Source organism: Solanum verrucosum, unplaced genomic scaffold (genome assembly GCF_900185275.1).
Source record: "Solanum verrucosum unplaced genomic scaffold, falcon-dt-bn FXZP01000086.1, whole genome shotgun sequence".
Lineage (NCBI taxonomy): Eukaryota > Viridiplantae > Streptophyta > Magnoliopsida > Solanales > Solanaceae > Solanum > Solanum verrucosum.
Genome location: NW_026020100.1, coordinates 1,237,855 through 1,260,580, shown reverse-complemented (window position 1 = coordinate 1,260,580; position 22,726 = coordinate 1,237,855). Strand labels below are relative to the sequence as shown.

At 31.2% G+C, this 22,726-nt stretch overlaps 2 protein-coding genes across 2 annotated transcripts; one reads left to right on the top strand and one right to left on the bottom strand.

The window, feature by feature from the left end:
• The first annotated feature begins 1,032 nt into the window (after positions 1–1,032).
• Positions 1,033–3,424, top strand: LOC125824972 (uncharacterized). The gene is made up of 7 exons (XM_049504318.1): positions 1,033–1,090; positions 1,437–1,546; positions 1,624–1,768; positions 1,876–2,057; positions 2,297–2,338; positions 2,743–2,955; positions 3,315–3,424. The coding sequence occupies exons 1-7, from the start codon at positions 1,033–1,035 to the stop codon at positions 3,384–3,386; spliced, it is 822 nt and encodes a 273-aa protein (XP_049360275.1). The 3' UTR covers positions 3,387–3,424.
• A 13,902-nt stretch (positions 3,425–17,326) lies between these two features.
• LOC125824916 (uncharacterized) lies at positions 17,327–21,772 on the bottom strand. Its single transcript, XM_049504260.1, has 4 exons — positions 21,453–21,772; positions 19,635–19,873; positions 18,704–18,852; positions 17,327–17,675 (listed from the first exon to the last, which is right to left on the bottom strand). Exons 1-4 carry the CDS (start codon positions 21,617–21,619, stop codon positions 17,439–17,441), a joined length of 792 nt encoding a protein of 263 aa, XP_049360217.1. The 5' UTR covers positions 21,620–21,772; the 3' UTR covers positions 17,327–17,438.
• Positions 21,773–22,726: the final 954 nt, after the last annotated feature.

The window sequence follows — 22,726 nt, the reverse complement described above, 5'->3', positions numbered from 1 at the left end:
CTTGAATGTTCCTTAAAACATAATACTCACTCCGATATTGACGGTTTAGACTTATTTTCTGAATTAAAAGTGTTAAGGGAAATCATAAAAGTAGAAGACAATACTCTAATTGAGATACTCAATCAAATAAAAAGACTTGATTCTTTTCCAAATGCTTACATTGCTTATAGAATAATGTTAACAATTCCCGTAACAGTCGCCTCAACCGAAAGAAGTTTTTCAAAATTAAAAATAATAAAATCTTATTTAAGATCGACAATGTCTCAAGAAAGATTAAGTGGTTTGGCTATATTATCTATTGAAAAGGAATTATTAGAAGATATTGACTACACAAAAATTATTAACAACTTTGTATCTCAAAAAGCTAGAAAAATAGATTTAAAATAAAAATATTTATAATTTTTTTTTAAGGCCTCTAGTTTGATTTTGGCCTTAGGCCACCAATGGGTTTGAGCCGCCCCTGATTATGTAGTATTAATTGTTCCATGGCATACGCAATTGCGCATATACTTTCTGTTTCTATTTAACTGTTGTGCTTATTAAAAATAAATATTTTTTAATACTTGTCATTCACAAAATCAATGCATAAATAATATTATTCTTCTTATTTTATCCTCGAGAGTTATTTGTCTTAAAAATATGTATTTAACCAACATAGGAAAATTAAGTAATTAATTTATGTTCATTGGTCAAATTAGTTGTAATCAAAATAAACCAATTCATGTTCATTTATTGAAAACTTGACTTTAAAGAACACTAAACTAGGATATAATGATAAAGTTACCTAGTTTCTCAAGGGATATGAATTAAAAATGATGACAACTAAATAAGAACGGGGAGTATCGAATTACCTATCACAAGCTTATAAGTGAATGAAATATCATAAGCATTCATGTGATTGTTATCCAATAGTGTGGGAAGCAACATTATTTTTTCTCACTAACTCAATTTGGTGAATCCATTTTAGTGTTTAAATTAATTTTTTTTGGTCTTAATATCTACAGATCTTGCTTTCTAAATTTCATTAAACATATGGAGAAGGGAACTGTGAGGAGATTACAAATTGAAGAATCGATTTTCCGTCAACAAGGTAAAAGTTGAAGTAGATAGTGAATCCAATTGATTTATCATGATTTACACAATCACAATTATACTTTTTTTTTTTTTTACTAAAGGGCAATTTCTTTTTGGTTCAGTAAGTGATTCAAAGGACAAAAAAGATATTAGTAGTACTATTTTGTCGATAAATAGGACATTTAATTTGTTTATGATTACCATTTGTTTGTACTTTAATATACTTGTCCAGAATTGTTTTACACTTACTATTTGGCGAGTTAAATTATTTATTTTTTAACTAGAACTTTTATTCAAACAATTACTACATCGTTATGTAGTCTTTAACTAGGGCCCCTTTAACTATTACAATTTTTTTTTAGGGGCAAACACGTCGTTGAATCATGTTACTCGTGTTCTATTTTGTGGACCTCACTTTCCTGATTCTCAGAATTTTACAAAAGAATACTTGAAAGACTATCCAATGGTTCAGGTACTGTAAAATTTATCTGTCGTTAGTTCATGTTTTTAAGTAGTGAATTAATTAGTATTTGTCACTTTAATTTGTAGATTGATGATATTCCATTTGAGAATGTGTCTGCTATGATTGGTGACTATGATATTTGTGTGGTTAAAAACTTTGAAATGAACTCTGATGTCATCTCTCGTGCCAAGAACATGAAGCTCATAATGCAATTTGGAGTTGGGCTCGATGGTCAACTTTCTTTAATTTTTCTCCCTATTTTTCCCTTCTAGTTTAGTTATTACCCAAATTAATTTTGTTTGATTAAATTTTTCATTGTTATAATTATTTTAATATAGGTGTTGACATAAATGCTGCGACAAAACAAGGAATAAAGGTGGCTAAAATTCCAAGTGGCGAAACTGGAAATGCTGCTTCATTTGCTGAAATGGTTGATGAGAGAGGAAGCCATGATGATATTTTAAAGTTTGCAAGTAAAGCTGATATTGTTGTCTCTTGTTTACCTATGACTACTGAAACTGTGAGACTCTTATTTTTATATTGAGAATGAAATTAATTTATTATTTTCCGTCAATCGAAAATATATAAGTTGATTTTTTATATGGTCACTCAGCTAATAGTAATTATTAGAAAGTCATTTGTTTTATTGAAGAAAAATGAAAATAAAAAAAATATTTCAAGATAATAATTATTAGTTGAGTGATCATTTGATAATTGAATTCGATATTTTCTTAATTAAAGTATGTTGGTCACTTGCAGATTGGCATAGTGAATAACGATTTCATATCTGCTATGAAAAAGGTAGGTTTCTCCGCAATAATGTTACAAGATCGAATCTCATTGTCACCCTTTGTTAAAACAAAATTTATAAAAGCACGTATTTGATGAGACGTATTAAAGACAAATTAGTTAAACAAATAAAAGGGATATAATTGTACCTTTTGGTCCTCAATTATTGATAAAAAAAAAATGGTTTTAGTTCTTATAATATTTGGTGAATTAAACATATTTACCCTTTGATTAACAAATAAAAAGGATATCTATATAATTATACTCTTGTAATATTTGGTGAGCATATTTAACATTTAATTAATTAATGTATGTTTTTAGTCTGTTAAATATAAAATACTAGTATGTGATAATATATGATGATATTTGGCAAGCTAAGTGTGATTAATGAGTTTCTTTAATATTGGTTAATGCAGGGTGCCCTTTTAATTAATATAGGTCGAGGTGGTGTTTTAGATTATGAGGCTGTTTATAATAATCTTAAATTGGGACATTTGGGAGGATTAGGAATTGATGTTGTTTGGACTGAACCATTTGATCCTCTTAATCCAATTCTTCAACTTCCTAATGTTATAATTACACCTCATGTAGCTGGTGTCACTCAATCCTCCTTTAGATACATGGCCAAAGTATGTGTCTCATTCCATCCGCTATATCTATTTTCATCTGTCTCAAATTATCTGTCGTGATTTTTCCCAAATTATTTGTCAATTTTAGAAGTCCAAGACAAAATGAATTATTTTTCCCTACTTTATTCTTAATGGTAATTGTTCTTGAAAATCACACACCTCGAATAAATATTTAACGAAGAGAGATTATATTTTACAACATAAATAAAGGTAAAAAATAGTTTAAAAAGAAAAACCTCTCCTGATTAATTTTTTCTTATGGTGTGTGATTGTAAAAAAGAAATACGACAGTTAATTTGAGGCAAAGAAAATATATATGTATATTCTTGTATCTGATACATGAAATTCTTAAATTATAGGTTGTTGGGGACGTTGCTCTTCAACTCCATGCAGGAAAAATGTCTTATATTGGAATAGAAATCGTCAACTAAAGCAGTATACTAAAGAAGTACTCTCTATATCATGTACATTAAAATATAGACATATCATCTACTAATTGCAATTGTTATAAAGTTTTATGTATTGATGTTGTAATTAATATGTAAATAATCATATCAGTTATGAGGTAGTTAATTTGAAGTAAATCTCTCAGCAACAATTTTTGAACATTTACTAATTTTTCTCTAACAAACATATCTTGTATTGAAATACGCCGACCATACTTGGCATAAGAAACTTTACTTATTTTGCAGTCTTGGAACAATGTCTAACACGACTATAAAAGTCTACAAACTATATGTTTGTGGCCATTTGATGATATTTTGAAGTTCTTTCAAGCCAATTCTTTTCATGTAGTTCGCTATCGAGAATGATTGTTTTTACATTCTCTTAATGTAATTATAGTTTATAGATATCCATCAATAATAGTCAAAATTGAGGTAATTTCACGTCACATGTGAGAGTCTTGTCAATTGTCATAGTCAATCACTTCCTATTGTGTATACCCCTTGACAATAAGTCGAGTTTTATATTTCTCCTCTGTCTTAAGTCATATGCTTGATTATGTTTATTCGACTCATATAACTCTGAAGTAGGTGAATTTTGTGAGTTCTCTATTTATGATCTTAAATTGAGGATTTCTAACTTTTTAAAAATAGGAGAATTTGAGAACTTTACGAATGGAAGGAATCCATGGATGAAAACTATCATATCTTACTATAAAAGCCCAAAGCAATTGAAGAATGAAGTCTTGATCTTGAACCCTAGCTTGAATCTTTTTCTTCAAGCTTTTAGAGAGAGAAATATCCTTGGGAGAGAGACTCAACTTCTTCGGGTGAATTTGAAGCGAATGTAGTTTTTGAATAGAATTTGGGATTAAAATAACTTATATAGGGGTTTTGGTGAAGGGTAAGACGACGAAGTATAGGGATAAAATAATTAGGAAAGACTCAATTACCTCTAAAATAACCGCCGACCTACCATCGACGGGCCTCAATTGACCGACGGTCCGTCCTGCACGACCGTCGTTCGTTTCAGAAACTAGATTTTGGGGTTTCAGAAACTAGATTTTGGGGTCATGATCCACGGACCGTGAACCCAATGACGGTCCGTTGGTACAGGCCGGGGTTCTGGCTTTTAAGCATTTTTGGGCGACCAATCCACAGACCACACCAACGGTCCGTGGTCCTGTCCACGGGACGTGGTTGGCTTCCGTTGGATGGCACCAACTATTGCTGAAAACTGTTATTTTGCCTTTTTCTCGAATCCGAGGTGTTACAGTATGATATAACCTTATATTGTTCCTTTTCATCATGTAGACAAAATTGCTGAAGACAAAATGGCAAAAGAAAAAGACACGGAGAATATGGAGAGTTGTGTAGAGATAAAAATGGATTTAGAGATAGATGATTGTTCTCTGTTGATTCTTTGTGGTGACTGGACTCATAAATACCAATTACCTAATCTATGCAAATGTTTTATCATGAATTTGTAACTGGAACAAGAGAGTTTGAATACTGGAAACTCAGTAAAGAGAATTGCAAGTTGAAAATAACTGGTCAAATAATAAGAGAAATAATATTCTCATCGAGAGATATGTAAAGAAAATCGTTCTCGTTCCCATTCACAGGAGAAAAAAAAAACAGATTTAGGAGCAACACAATCTCTGCAAAAGAGGACAGAAAAAAGGTTTTGTATATAGCAAGGGATACTGAATTGTTCCTCTATGAGTATCCTGATGCAAGACAACATCTGAAAAATGTACTCCTTTGGGACCAAAATGGAATGCTTAGATGTTATCATGGAGATTCAGCTCCACTCAATTCTCTATAGAAATTGCAACTAATAGGTAAAGAGATATTACATTTTTTTCCAGCTGCTTAGAACTTGTTTTGCTGTACAAAATAGTGCATTCTAATACTAAAAAAAACAACATTATCCTATGTTGAGCATTCCTTTCAATAGCACATTTATACCCGTTAGAATTATCTAGACCACTACATAACGGCTTTGTAACTTGGCCCCCACACTTCTACACCAGCATGCTTGGATCATTCTTGTCTTCCTCCTGCACCTTCATCATCTGATCCTGTCACTATTGGAAAAAAAAAAATCAACTAATAATTTTTTTTCCCCTAGTATAAAGTTGCTAGGGTCATCATGATACACTTACTTGTTGTATCAAGTATGAGGTGTGCCTGGGGAGCCACCCTCATCAACATATTTTGTATTTCATTAATGTCGATTTGTGTCAGTTGGCGTCCGCTATAAATCATTTTTAGGCACTCTTCCCTTGCCTTCTTCTGATAATCAATAACTCTGATTTGTCTGTTGGTATTGTTGCGAAAGCAGGCCCTCCGACAGAATGTATAGAGTGTTTAAGCAGTCCACAGTTTGTTGTAACAACACTATAGCCGGTGGTCCAATTTACTGAACATCCGTCAGCTTAGGTGCCATGACCATAATCCGGTGTCTTCCGTATGTAGGTGACCAATGCCTAATTCTTAGAATTTTCAGTTTCGGAAAATGTATTATGACATCTTTAAATTTTCATATACTACCTATGCAGCACTCATTCAAAACCAACTCTTAGTTTGGGACAGTCAACAAAATGTGTTTCCTCATTGAGTTCGAATCCTTCAAGTCTCAAGCATCTCAACTCAGGAAGCCTACAACTTTCGGGAGTTGAGCATTGCTATCTGACCTGCATGCTAGGACTAATGTCATGTCACGCCATTTTACTGTGCAAATTTGGCACCGGAATATGGGAAAAGAATCTAGAGTTGTAGAGAGGCTTATTGAGAACTCTAGAAACCCCTAGATATTTTTAAGAAGGCTTTAGAAATTCCTAAAAAAAGTAGAGAAATTCTAGAATGTGGACCAAAGTGTAAATATAGAGGGACTTGTATTGTAAATATTATTTACACAAAGGCTCCCTAGGGAGTACTATAAATAGAGGCCCTCGCATTTGCAATCTCATCACTCAAATTATTATTCCAAGCAATACAAAGCCTTATTTCAAAGCTCTCGTCTTTTTTTTTTCCAGATTAGTGAGCAAGTGTTCCTCACTGTTCTGATTTGCTTTGATACTAAAGAGTTATATGTTGCTCATGTTTCTGAATAATTGAAACAACGCAGTTATCCCTCCAAAAAAACCGTATTTGTCTGTTGGAGTCATTCAAGAAAAATATGTATTATATCCATAATTCATATCGAAACAAGATCAGTTGCAGAAATAATAACAACATGAATTGTTCAAGAATTAATATTAAAACTAGAGATGGGAACAATTAATACTTACAAACTCTCTTAGAACTAAAGAAAAATGAAGTTTTTAATCTTCTGGGACCTTTTCCTCTGCCCTCTTCTGGTAATCAATAACTCTGATTTGTCTGTTGGTATTGTTGCGAAATCAGGCCCTCCGACAATATCTCAACCCAATGTTTAGAGTGTTTAAACAGTCCACATTCTATTGTAACAACATTGTAGCCGGTGGTCCAATATACTGAACATCTGTCAGTTTAGGTGTCATGACCAAAATTTGATATCTTCCATATGTAGGTGACCAATGCCTACTTTTTAGAATTTTCAGTTTCGAAAAATGTATTATGACATCTTTAACTTTCCATATACTACCTATGCAGCACTCATTCAAAATCAACTCTTCTAGTTTGGACAGTCAACAAAGTGGGTTTCCTCATTGAGTTTGAATCCTTCAAGTCTAAGCATCTCAACTCTGGAAGCCTCAAACTTCCCAGTAGTTGAGCGTGTTGCTATCTGGTCTGCATGCTAGGACTAATGTCATGTCCCACCAATTCATTGTTCAAATTCAGCATCGAAATAGGGGAGGAGAATCTAGAGTTGTAAAGAGGCTTATGGAGAACTCTAGAACCCCTAGATATTTTTACGACTTTAGAATTCCCTAAAAAGTGTTGAGAATTCTAAAATGTGGACCAAATTGTAAATATAGAGGGACTTGTATTGTAATATTATTTACACTAAGGCCCATAGAAAGTATATTAGTATAAATAGAGGGCCTCTCATTTGCAAACTCATCACTCAAATTGTAAGCAATCTTCCAAACAATATAAAGCCTTCTTTCAAAACTCTCGTTTTTTTTTCTTTTTCATTCTCTTAGCAATCTTAAGTCAAAAGTCTTACTTGAGCTTACAAGATCTTGAGAAAGCTGTTCTGATTTGCTTTGAAATTATCCCTCCAAAAAAACCATATCTGTCCATTGGAGTTGGCACTGCCAACTCTGATACCAATATTTTATATGATACTGCTTTAGAACAGTTATGTGAAATTAGTTGGGGATATATAGTGTAATTATTTAGTGGGGTATGGATGTAAAGGGGTATATGTGCAAGAGAAACATTGTAAATGAAATACTAAAATATGTTATCGTTTTGTTATTTTTAAAGGTTAAATCAAATTTCAAAGTCTATTCAATACGTCATTAATCATGGAAAAAATATAAATATACTCGTGAACTATCGAAAATAATATACGAAACCTCTTTATTATACTATTTTGACACTAGAGTCTCTGTCATCCAAAAAGTAGAGCATTTGTGTCATTCACTCTAACAGGGGAACACGTGTCTCAATCCTAAAAGCCTACCCGATATTTATTTAATTTTTACCCATACTTAAAAGACTCATCTAGCTAATTAAAAACCACCCAAATTATAGCCCAAAATCAAACCTTATACCATGTAAATCCCAATTCAACCATCTAAATCCCTAAATGTGTATATAACTTGTTCATCAATCGTTATACATTATCCCCAAATTAATTATCGGTGGAGTGTAGATTATATTATTTTTATCCTATATTAATAAGGGAAAATTTTCAAAACGTCAATGTTTTGACATTTAATAGGATCCTTTAGCCATACTTTCAATATTTATTTAAAATGTCAATATTTGTTTGTTATGTATCTGATTTATGTATTTTCTCATTTGTTTGATTTGCAAGAATACAATTATTTAATAACAGAAAAAAGAAAATCAGGGGAGATAATATTTTAAAAAAGGAACATATCACTTAAAATTTTCTCATCAGTTATAATTTCAAAGAAATCAATTTTCCTTTTTATTATGTTTTCATCGTAATTGTATACTAATAATTTTTACATTTTATGTGATGACTTTACCATTAAAATTAAAATTGATATTTTACTTTCATAGTGAAAACTACAGATTGTATCCTAGTGATCAAAATTGTATTACATGATTGCCAAATATATTTTTCTGTTATTTGTATTATAAAATATTACTGATTGTATCCCAATATAATCTAATCATTACATATGAATATGATTTATGAAATGATACAAGATTCTGAAAAAATAAAAAAAAACATACATGGTGGAAATAATACATCTGTTAAGGAAGGATACAATATTCTAAAAAAAATATGAATTGACTATGAAAAAAAATTGAGATACAAGATTCTGAAAAAAAAAAACATACATAATGGAACTAATACAATTTGTTGAGGAAAGATACAATATTCTAAAAACAAATACAAATTGGCTGTGAAAAAAAATAGAATACATCTATGCTTAAGAAATTTAAATCAATTTGACATACCTTAGCTTTTGAATGACTACAAACTAAAAATGAAATACAATGTTCTTAATAAAAATACAAATGCTGAGTAAAAGAAAAACAATTGACAAACAAAAATTAATATGAATACAATCCTGGTATGAATACAATTCAACTTTCTTCTCTCACTCTCTATGTCTTCTTCGTCTGTTATGCTCTTTTTTCTGATTTTTTTAATTTTTTGGGAAAATTTTCAAAACAACAATATTTTAGAATCTAATAGGACTCCTTGTCAACACTTTCAATATTTATTGAAAATGTCAATATTTTGATTAGTTATAATGCTGACTGTATTTATTTAATTTATGTAATTTGAAAGAATACAATTTTTTAATAACAGAAGGGAGCGAATCATGGGAGAAAAAATATTTCAAAAAAGGTAAAAATATTTCCCTTAGTTTTTTATCATTACTTGTTTGAACTTTTTTAAACATGATTTTATCTGAAATGTATTCGGATGGACTTCTTTAAATATGATTTTATGTGTCATTATTTTAAAATGTAATTGAAATATAAATTGCGAGTGATAATGAATCTATTTACTAATGCAAATAGTATGAATACTTATATAATGAATACGTAAATAAATTGTATTTTGGTTATTTAGAATTGAAAATGAATACAAATCAAATATAAGTACAAATTATCTGGTATACAAAGTGATATTGAAGATACAAAATGAGCAAAATAAAATACAAAATTTGTTTTATTGATGCAATTATGATGAATACCTATATAAAATAAATAAACTGTATTTTGGTTATTTAGAATTGAGAATGAATACGAAATCAAATATAAATACAAAACTTGATGGTATACCATTAGGACGAATACAAAATCAAATCTAAATACAAACTATTTTGTATACAAAGTGATATTGTAAATACAAAATAAGCAAAATAAGATAAAAACTTTGTTTTACATACGCAATTAGGATGAATACATAAAAAATTGAAAAAAATTGTTTAAAAGAATAAAAATCTGAAATACTTAAATATTTGATGAATATCTAAACAAAATCACATAAAAATTAAAAAAATTGACTGAAAATCCGTAATATATAGAATCCAAAATATACACCATAATCGGTGATTTTAAACAGCAAATCAAAAAAAATTAAATAAATAATGGAAATTACCTTGCCAATCGAGAAATCTCTTGAATTAATAAAGAGATTTCGTTTAACAATCAAGAAAATTTCTTGAATTAAAATATATATTTTGATGAACAATTTGTGAGCAACTTGAAGAAAGAGAATCTAGAAACATGAAAGGTGGGGGTAGAAACGTGAAAGGTGGGATAGAAATGTGAAGGTGAAGAGGAAGGTTAATGGGTATTGATTTAATTTATTTATATTTGGTATTGGTTTAGAATTTGGTCCAATATATGACTGTTTTCATAAATAAAATTAATTTTAAATAAAAAAATCTGAATACATATTATTTTCTAAAATATTGTCATTCTGACATTTTAAATAAATATTTTAAAGTGTTGTTGTTTTGACTAATTATGTTAGATATTATGACTTAAACCAAACCCAAATCCAAATTTGTACACTTGTGCATATATTAGTAACCCTATAAGCAAAATTTGAAATTATTAATTATGAATGTATAAAAAATCAAACAATATGATGTATGAATGCTAATGTAGATTACTAAAATCTATTAAATCTCAAATATGAAAATAAAATCACAAAAAAATCGAACAATAGAGTTTAAAAGACGTAAAATCTGAAATAAATAAAAGAGGGAAATCTCATAAATACTTGGTGAATATGAAAACCTCACAAAAAAATCAAACACTGTTTAAATATGGAAAATTCGAAATACAAAATACTTGGTGATTATGATGATTATGAAAACAAAATCACAAGAAATCTCACAAAATACTTGTTGACTTCGAATTTACCTTTATTAATGATTGAAAAATCTTTTGAATTAATTGTGAGATTTCTTGAACAAAGGGTAGGAAATTGGAAGAGTTGATTTTATTGAACAAGGAAAGAAGATAACAATGGTGAAAAAGGGTAGAGAGAGAAAGGAGCAATTTGGGGTAAATCCTAGAAAGAGGGGTAAGTGGGTAATGGGGTATCTTTTTTTTTATTTTTTACGGGAATATGGAGTCTAATTTGAGCCTGATTTGACAAATAAAAGGAAAAGAAATTAATTATAATAGAATACAATTCATTTTCTAAAATATTGAATATTGACATTTTTAATAATAATTTTAAGGGATAAAGGTCTGAAAAATATCTCAACTTTGGTCGGATTTGTTGTTGCGATAGTAAACTTTCATAAGGACCTAATACATCCCTAGACTATTTAATACCGTATTTTTTACCCCCTGAACTATTTAATAGTGTATTTTAAAGGTATATATGTGCCCACGTGGACACATTACTATTTATGATTTTGCATTATTTTTTATGTCCACGTGGGCAAATATATATGTTTAAAATACGGTATTAAATAATCTAGGGAGGTAATAGGTCCTCATGAAAGTTTAGTATCGCAACAGCAAATCCGATCAAAATTGAAATATTTTTCAGACCCTTATTCCTAATTTTAAAATATAGATGTTTTTAATATTTATGTTAGGAATTGTGAGAATCAATAAATAATTTATCCAAAAATGACTTGTTCTTTAATAAAACGAACCATTAGTATTTAACTTTTTTGTCGGAGGAAGAGCCACGTTAATTTCTTAAATAAATAAAAAGGACAACAAAATAAATAATTTACACACACTAAGGGGTCGTTTGGTACAAATATTGATAATGCAGGGATTAGTAATGTAGGGATTAGTAATGCAGGGATTAGTAGTGCAGGGATTATTTTTTGTCAAGCGTTTGGTTCATTGATTCTCACTTAATCTTGTGTTTGATTTAAAACTCTACAAAAAAATCTTTCCTATTATATCCTTGTGTTATTATGAGATTGTTTATTTCATGTAATTGAGTCAAGGTAGATAATCGGACCATAACACTACAATATTTTTTTTTTAGAAAATAACAACAAAGAAAAAGTGTGTTATATAAATTGAAACAATTTTTTTTCTTTTTTGTGCATAATTAATAACAAGAATTTAATACTATGCAACAGTTGAATAAAATTCATAGTAAAAAAAAAAAGCTAAATCTTTATTTATTTATTTTTACAAATTTTAACCTGTATAATTATTGTATATGGCAACCGGATGTTGACAAAAAAGTTTAAACTTATCAAAAATGAAGATCTAAAAATATACTTATACAATTTTATACCAAAACCCGGAGAATAATTAATCAAAATTGTTGTGGGACAATATTGTTTTTTTAGGATTTTCTATTTTATTTAACTAGTTACGTTAAACATATGCATACATATACATACATACATATATATACATACATACATATATATATATATATATATATATATATATATATATATATATATATATATATATATATATAAAATTGAGGTATGACGTACCACTTTTTTTGTTGGTAAAGTATATCTTAAACTTAACATAGATTTAAGACTACTTATATTGTTCAATAGCTAAAGCTTATTAAAAAAAAAATTCCAAGTGATTAATCGACGAACTACATTGAATAAAAAAAAAGGAGAAAAAAATATTAATGAAATCATTAAATTACACTAAACGGATTTGGAGAATTAAAAAGAACATTTATAATTATTTCAATATAAATAAAAAGAAAATTAAATTATAAAAGAAATTTAGGAAAATGAATAAAGGGATAATTTTGTCATTTAGGGGTCTTATCCAAGGTTTAACAAACCTTGGATTAGTTATCCCTCCATTTACTAGGGATAAAATAAGACCATACATAAGGTATAAGCAATCCATGGATTAAATAAAATAATGCAACCAAACAATGTATTAGATGGATTAAATTTTAATCCATGGACTATTCTATTTAATACCTCCTACCAAACGAGTCCTAAGTGTTTAGCTAAGTTCTACCACAACAGATTACCTTGTCAATTGTTTTCTAAAAATCATCTATGGTATCCTTCCTTTCTTGTGTCAAATCCAAAGTTTTGACCTAATTTTCTCTTCTCATATAAGTTGAATCAAAATCAAAAGCAAAGGCGTATTCATGATTTTGAGATGATGGGTGTACTATTACGAAAAGCTAAGGTCGATCTAAGATATATATTTGATCGGTTTAACATTTAGGTTTTTATCACTAAAAATAATTAAAATTTTAAAATTATAGGTTCAAATTTATTTGTACCTATCCAAACCACTTAGAGAGGCGTTACCCAATTTTAGAAAGGAAAATTAAAATGAGATAAATAAAAGATTCAAATTTCTTACCTCACTTAGAGAGGTGCACCTAATCATAATCGCACGATATGATACTTCAACTATGGGTTCACATATCTATATTTAATATTTTTTTAAAAATATAACACTACTCTTTATGATTTCAGGAGGGGAGCATGGGTTCACGTGAACCCGGTGACCCCCTCCTGGATACGCCTCTGATTCAAAAGTATAGATCTATAATTGACATGGGACACAGATCTTGAAAATTTGAAGTGCTTAGCACGTTCACAATATTTGATCTATTGTAGAAATGATTTTCACTCTATTCTAGAGATTCGCCCATTATCAAAGATTACCTTAGGGTATGCTAGATATTTGCCCATAATTAGAGATTACATTAGAACTCATTTAGAAATTAAAATTTCTTTTTTCTCAATATAAAAATGATAAATTTGGAAATCAATAGTCCCTTCAAATCATGAGGTGGTGTAGGCTCTCAGATAGCAACCAAGTCTATTTATTCTTCGAACTGAAGAAAACGAAACAATAATTGAGAAAAGTATGACAACATGAATTGTCAAAAATTAATATTGAAACTAAAATATATAAAGTATAATCAAAACTGACTAGTTGAAGAATTTGACACAGATGGAAACAATTAATACTCACAGACTCTCTTAGAACTAAAGAAAAATGAAGTTTTTCAAATAGTTGATTGTTGTGTAACAACGACAGAGAATTCTTCAGAAAGAAAGGAAGGAATAATGGAGAATAATTCATACCTACACAATTCTTCAACTACAAAAATGGAATGATAGTGTTCTGTTGATCTTTTTTCACCTTCTTAACGACTTGTGAGCATCAACAAAATCTTTTTTCGCAAATATAGAATACAGAGTTCTTCAGGGAGTAGAAAGGAAGAAATGGAATAGATCTTCATTTGTTTTTCACTTTCTTGAAATCAAGAATTCAGTTTATGTGTAACGACTAAGAAAATTTTTTTCAGTTAGAGAATTCCCGTCATTAACCAACCAATTGTTTAGTTATCATTTATTTAATATGATGTTTCAGCATGATTTTTTTTTTACTCTACTTTCTTTTGGAATTTGTAGTATTTCAGGTGTTTTGATGATTCTCACAAATGCTGAGATCCGGTCCCAAGTAAAGTAGCTCTCGTCGAAGTTCACTATGGTGAACAAGGGTAAAGTTGTCATGTCAGTTGGTTGGTGAGAAGGACAACGTACTTTTCCAATGAGAATGGACGAGGTTGTTTGTTCAGCGGATAATAATTCTTGTTGGTAATTGATATATTCAAGTGAACAAACAACAAAATGATTCATTCATTAAAAAGGTGATTTTTGTCTTTCAAGAACTCAAGCTTTAAGAACACACACGACAAGGGACCTGATAGAGTGAAGAAGAACAATCTTTAAGGAGAAACCTTAATAGGGATGTGGACTAGGACGTTACGTTGATTTGCTGACATATGAAAAAAATGATTTATCTTTGCAACTATTTAGAGCAAACTTACGAAAATCACAGCTTTAATGGGATCGTTTGTGATTGGAAATTGAAGTTCCGCGTTCTCTTTCACCCTTAGGAAAACATCAATCAAATCTTCATATCCAAACTCACATTATAAACTATTTGTAATTGATGTTGCAAGTTATTTCTTTGCCTACTAAAAGGTGTGCGCGAACGGAGGGGGTGGGGTTAGAAGGTGTAAGATTTTGTTCAAAGCTTTGTAGAGCCATATAAATAGTGCAAAAATAGTACCATTTTTTATTTTGATTTTTAGGTGTAAAATCATTGCCATTAGGTTTGATTTTGATTTGTTAGGCATATAAGAATTTTTTGAGGTAAAAGATAGTGTTTACCGTGGTTAGGGTTGAGGAAATGATTGAGGAAGGAGGAAGTTTTTCTAAAAAAAAAAGAAAAAGATTAATGCGCGAAATAATGTGGATGTCAAAAACTAATAGGACCCATGAAGTATAAGTATGTAGTTTGATAATTAGAATGGTCATTTGGTTATTTTCTCTTTGTACTAAATATGTGTTTTATCAAGTGTTGTATTCCAATGTCAAAAACATACATCAACAAATAAATTCTAGCTTTAAAACTATAATAACAAAACAGAACAGTTTATCAGCTCCCAAAATCAGTAAAAACAAGTAATGTTAAGTCCATTACTAGCTTAAAGAAACATCAAAACAAATAACCAAATTTCAGTACCAACAAAGATGATCGACACCATAATTTCATAAACAGTTGCAAACTTCAACACCATCTTATAAAATGCTTACAGGTTGAGTGTAGTTTTGACGTCAAGTAGTTAACAGTTAAGCTTTGTCTCGTTGTTGGATGAATTTACCAAAATTTTAAGTTTTCCTTTTGTTACAGGCAAGGCATTTGTTCTCCACTGTGAACCTGTGGCAAGTTCCTTCTCATTTCTTATAATCACAGGTAGAACCTTTTGTTTATATCTTTTCTTTTGAGTATGTTGCAACTGAAATTTCATATTGCAAACTTAACACCTAACATGTCATTCTTTGTACTTTTGTCTTTTTATATTTGTAGACCTTACAATTAACATGTCATTTTAAGTACTTGTGTCTTTTAATATTTGTAGACCTTACAACTAACGAGTCATTCTAAATACACCTCTATGCACATATTGTGGGCAATAAAGCAGGTTACTGTTGGTAGAATTTTTGTATTGAATATGCCTCTTTCAAGGCATTCAATTAAAGATGAGCAATGATTTTCTCTGCTCTGAGGGCAAATGATGAAGTGAGTAACAAACAAAATTCTTGAAATGTTCTAGAGGAGAGAGCGAAATATTTAAATTGGAGACCGCTATGTGGACATGAGTAGAGATGTATTAGGTAATAGTTTGTTTAAAAATGAAAAATCTACTATTCTACCAGTCTGAATGTTTATATGAAACCTTTAGTTCAGTTTGTAAATATAATTTCAAGATTAACAGCTCTCAAACCACATGTCACTACAATACACTTGATCATAGAAATTTATTAGAGATTGCGTATATTTAATATTGACGACTAGGCACATTAACATACAGTGCCACATGGTAGATATTAGAATCTCTTATTCCTTTTTACAAATTTCAACTTTTGATGAAAGATTGGATAAAAGACAATCAATTTTTTTACGTGCTTTAAACTAAATTGCTATAACTGTCTAATGGTATAAAATTGGAAATGGTCCAATCAAGGAATAAAAGTTTTTCAAGAATAGCTAGATGCTTAAAAGGAGATAGATTGCATGTTATTTTATCATGGTTACATCTATCTCACTGCCAACATCAATTATTGGCTAGTATTTTTATTATTATTACTATTTATAAAGGGTAAACAAACTAATTATCAGTACAACAAAAGATGAAATCCCCTTTTTCCCATTCAAAAAATAAAGGGAAAAGTCAAATTTATCCTTCTATACTAAACGAAAATATTCAAATATATCCTTCTATACTAAACGAAAATATTCAAATATATCCTTCTATACTAGGTAAAAAGTTCATCCTACATGACACTGACATTTTGGTGAAGTGGACATCACGCGGCATGCCACCTCACCATTCCAAAACAATTTTACACCCTCTTCTTCCACCACCACTATCTCATTCCCCTCTATCACCACTGCCACATAAAAGTACAATTGCATCCTTATTCCACTAGATAATCAAGGTGGTCTAATCAAGAGAAAACTCATATTACACATGATGTTATTGTTACATTGGACATGTCTTTTGAATGTGCTTGTTAACATACTCTTAATACCTATGATTATTGAAAAGCAAAACTTAAAGAGTATAATCAAGAGGCACTGTGTAAATTTGGAAAATTTCACTTTCCATCAAGACCTCTACTAGCTAAAACCACAGAACCAAATGAAGGGGAGAGAGATGGTCATGTGTCCAGAGAATAATTAGTGTAAGCACTCAATCGACGTGCTTACAAACAATGCCCACCGCTAAGCACAATGGTAAAAAGGTAGCACTTCTTCTCAGTATTTTTGTCTGAGCAAAGTAGCAACACAAATGAGTTGGAAAGTATTCCTCGAGCGAATAATCAACTAAGGTACATTGACATACAGTAGCATCATCAAGCAAAGGTCCTGTAGCAGTTACAGTGACTGAAGTATGACATTCCCAGATTCAGACTCAAAACATTCCTCCAGTTCTTGTTTTCCTAGTAGTCTAGTGGAGGGCACAAATTTCGTGTCATCAGGACAGTCAGATGATTCAAGCTCCAGAGGAGTTACACTAAACTGGCTGCCAAGTGCAGAAATGGTTCTATTGATGAATTCTTGTCGAGATATATAATCCTTCATGCGGCAAATAAAGTCTGAATGGTCTCTTGCCTGAATAACCAATAGAACACTCTCTCAGAGACAAGCAAGCAAACTTTTTAACGTGCATAGGAAAAGTAACTTGTGCAAACAAAAAGTATTGAAGAAATTGTCAAGTAGCAAATGAGTTTGCATATAATTGGAACTACTATAGACTTGGGCATGAGAATATTTAACTCAACTTACGTAGAGAAAAAAAGCCACGAGCAATAAACTAGATTGGGAAATGGTAACAAGAACCTGATACCATGTGATAAGAATCATCAACATAATATGAAATATCTCAACAAAAGGTACCACCGTCAACTGTACCAAAACTTCAACATTCACTTACATAATTATCAAGCATTGGCATCTAATAACAAATTCCTTCCCATATCCTCCAAACCTAGAAGTTGAATGCTTTCCTAGTTGAACACTGTGCATCTTATACTACAATCCCTCATGATTCCAGTACTATCATCAATGAGAAAACAACATCAAGCAAATTCAGAGTCAAATAAAATTAAAACATGTTCTACAATTATGGGATGGTATAACACAGCTGTCAAGACATTACCAGAGTAATTATTATTTGTGCAAATGTAATTAAAGATAAGAGAGCAGAGTACATAAGGATCAAAAGGTGCAAATGGAGAAGCTACCCATGCTTCATCTTTTCACCACGATATCAGTATCAGCTTACAGGTATTGACACCATCGGGCTAAGAAGAAGTATCATGCAGTGCAATGTAGTAATGTACTATACGTTGGAGGGAAGAGAAAAGCTATTTCTGGCTATGAATATATTCTATTAATGACTGCCTGAACAGTATCCTTCTGTTAATTACATAGCTGTCCCATATGATGCAACATACAACAAGAATGAAATTTTGGCATCAATCTTAAACACGGCTGAGATTATTCTGCCAACATCTTAAATCAGAGTGTTTCAAGAAACACAATGTCAAAAAATCAGCTGCATCATCAAGTTCTTTAAGAAAATGCTCACAAGATTATTTAACAAGTAGAACAAGGAATTTGCAAAAGTATTAGCAGACCTGTCGATAGTCAGGAGCTCGTTTTGGAAGTTTGAGATAACCCATGTTCATCATCTCATAATCCCACAAAAAGGATGTATGATGAACCCAACGCCCTTTTGTGATAGATTGAGCATTTCCCCCAAACTTGCGGTTGCCAAAAACATAGTCTGTGATCATGTAGAAGTACAATATGAAGTTGGTTATCTAAGAAAGTTGGTGAGCAAAAAATGAAATAATAATTCCTCAAGTCAGATTAATGTGGGAGCTGAAAACAAAAGACAAATTCAAGCAGATGGATAGTGACAGGTGGGGGGTAGTATTCACCATTCTTATAAGGCTAAGTAAGACAGTGTACATAGGAACGGGAACCAACAGCATAAGGAGGAAAGAACATAATATTGCTAACAATAAGAAATACGAATACAGAAAAAGAAGCATCCAAGTGGTCATCCAATGAATGTGATTTTTCTTGTCAGGAAGTTAGCAAGAAAGTTCTTGAACCTTATATTCCAGAAACAATTAAATCTATACAAAAGGAAGTTCCCTTAATGAGTCATGAGTGCGGCATAAAAGTTTTATCGGAGGACAATCACCATCGTAGAATAAGTTCTTACTACAGCATCATCAGACTGACACTCAACCTTAGTTTCTAGACCCCAGTATATGCACAAATACATTGTTGGCCAGATGAAACTTCCAGTTTCTCTTTGTTAGTCAAATAAGTTTTACTAATATTGTGCAAACAAAACCATACAGCAAAGCATAAGCAAGTGTTTCCTCCTTAACAAAGTTTAAAAGCAAGTGGTTTTTTCTTCTTTGGACAAGTAAAAAGTGAAGTGTTCTTTCTCTCTCTTTTCTTTTTTGGATCTCGAAGAAGAAAACCTGCAACACTTCCTGCAATTACGCTGGACAGTCAATGATGAACAATATCCTTGAGCAAAAAAAGTACCATTTTCACGAAGAGAGAAATCCCCAACTCCTTGAAACACTTTGCTATACAGCTGGCCACTCCATGACATGATGGGCCTAGGATATGGCTGTACACTAGGGAGAGCGTCTGTGTTGCATATGAAAGTGATGAAAACTGTCCGGTGATCGACAATTACAGTGCCCCCTCCAGAAAACCTCTTAACTACTGGAACCTTGTCTTGTAAAACAGGACCGATTTCAAGAAGTTCAGCTGGTTTTCTGTAAAATGGTTAATGCTGTTATATAAAATTACACAATCCAAAACATACAGCAGTAAAGTTCTATCATTACAGCTATGGCATTCAAGTACTCATAACTTCTTGCATCAATTAAAAACTGAAAGATCAGAATTTGAACACCAGAAGTGTAGGTAATACTGACCGCTTATCTCCAACCAATATATGGTCTACGCGATATCTGAAAGTGGAAAACTGGCCTTGTTATCAGTGTCTTTATGACACACAAATGGAGTCATAAGTTGACAATGACAGCTCACTACATAAGAATCTTTACAAATTATTCAGGACATGTGGAACATATTAGATTCATAGAAAATTTATCTCTGATTACTTTTTCTCCAGAAACCACGCAGATGCTAATATTCTGCAAGTTCACTAAGTTAAATCAAACCAGTAAGAATCTTTACAAATTATTCTTGACATGTGGAACATATTTGATTCATATAAGATCTGCTTACTTCTTATTTTCAGAAACCACACAGTTGCAGATATTCTGGAATAATGTCATTCATTGATCGCTTATTGAGCTGTTAGAGGTATAATCCCCCCCACCCCCCACCCCACCCTAAAAATGACTATTAAGTAGATGTAAATGAAAAGTGGCACCACACTCATCCTAGCACATCCATCATCCAGTGTGAGATATAGAAACAAGTGGCCTTTGCCTTACTTTTGCAACTTTTAATGGTACCTAGGAACAACTTAAAGATCCTTATTTTTTTCTTGTGATAACTAAGAAACCCCCAGTTCCAGTGGCACGCAAGTCGAAATCCAGTGGATAATGAGTCTGGCTCAGGGTACGAATTTGCGTGCTCCTAACCCAATTGAAGACTTTTCTTTCAAGCTACTTCTTTTTATATATATGGAGATGAAGTTGATAAATAGTGAACATCCTAGAAATTCAGATAGCATCCGAACCAAATCATCCTAATAATTCATTGTAGAGAAACTCTTCAAAATGTATACCCCACTCAAAGTAACTTCTACTATTCAAAGATTTGCAAAACTACAATTATGAAGCGAAAACAAATACTCCCGCTATTCCAATTTATGTGACACACAACCCTTTTTAGTAAGTCCCAAAAAGAATTACAGATTTCTTTATTTAGTAACAATTTAACTTTAAAAGTCTTTAAGATATGATTTATACCCACACAAACATCTATGATTTGTTCTAGAAACAAGTCTCAACCGTCTTTCTTACTTAAACTTCATGTCAAGTCAAACAACATCACGTAAATTGGGACAGAGGGAGTAATGTTTCAAACTCCTAACTTTCATTTCCAATCAAGCACAACAACAAACTCAGTATAGATGTATATACATAAGCCACTCATGGCAAAAGACACCAATTACTATCACACATTCTATTAAGAACTATGGATTAGTCCATCATTTAACAAAAAACCCAAAAAGCTATAACAACCCACAAAGAATTGATCTTTGTACAACGAACCCGCCAATCGAAACCATCAAGAAACATTTCTACAAAAAAGTATTTATGGAAAAAAAGAGTAACATCATCATACCATAACAAAGGGTGAAAATTGATAGCTCACCCTGAAATCCCCATGACAATGGTGGGTTCATTAGTTCCATCATTCACGATACACCAGTTATGAGATGAGGTCCTTAGTAGCCGCTCCTCCAATTGCAACTGCTGCAGAATTGGGACTCCATTAAGTCTAACAAGATTCATCAATGGCAGCAGCCCTCGTGAACTCATCGCAAAAAATCAAATCTTTACTATTTTCTTCTACTAAATTAACGATCTGTATGTTCACAGATGAATTGGGTCTTCCCAAATTTCACCAGAAAATCTGTAATTGTGTATTCTCTCGAGGAATTTCAAGGAGAAATCAAAAGTTTCTTTTTTCCCTCAAAGAACTAAAGCCTAGCGTCTACCATATTTTAGTTTGACATTCAATACAAACGGCATAACTTCACATTTTTGAATTTTAAATAAGAAAAAAAACAAATTATTATATTAAGATATTGTTTGTCTTTGTTTAGAATAATAAATATTATAAAATTCAAAGAAAATATTAAATTGATCTAATATTATAACAATAAAATATTTTAAAATTTATAGCAATTGATTGTGGTGATGCTTAATGACAGTGATTGTCTGTGATTCGGGATAGTGTTGGCTAATGGTAGTGGTTGTAGGTAGTATATTATGGTATAGTAATTGGAGTAATGATTAATCGTGGTTGTTGTTGGTAATTAATAGTGGAATGATATTGATAGCTAATGATAATGACAGTTGACGATATTAATGTTGACTAATTATTTTTATTATCGATAATGATTAGTGGATGTTATAATGGTTGGTTGTGATGATTGCAAATGATGGCTAATGGTGATGAAAATTGATTTTGGTGATTGATGGTAGTGACGGTTGTAGTTGAGCTAAGGATGGTGGTTGTGGACGGTAGGACGTGGTGATTGACGGTGGTGGTTGTGGTTGAAATGATGATTGTAGGGTGAGTAAAAATAGATGGAGTAAAAGTGAACTATTATTTTTATAGACATCTTAAAAGATATTAGTCAATTGAACCTTCTCAAACTGTTGTTTTTTAAGAACCAAAAATATTTGTGCTAAAATAACAAATGCCAAGAAGAACAAAAGTTCTTGGACACATAAAGGATCTTGAAGTATTATTTCTGCATCTCCCTGACCAAAACCGCCTACATTAGGATTATTCGTTGATTGTTGATCAAATTTGATAGATTTTCCCTCGGAAACAAAAAGTTATGGTCCGGGAGGGATAATATCAACCACTTGATGTCACTTCGACGCATCTGTTATGATTATCTCATACCCTCTTTT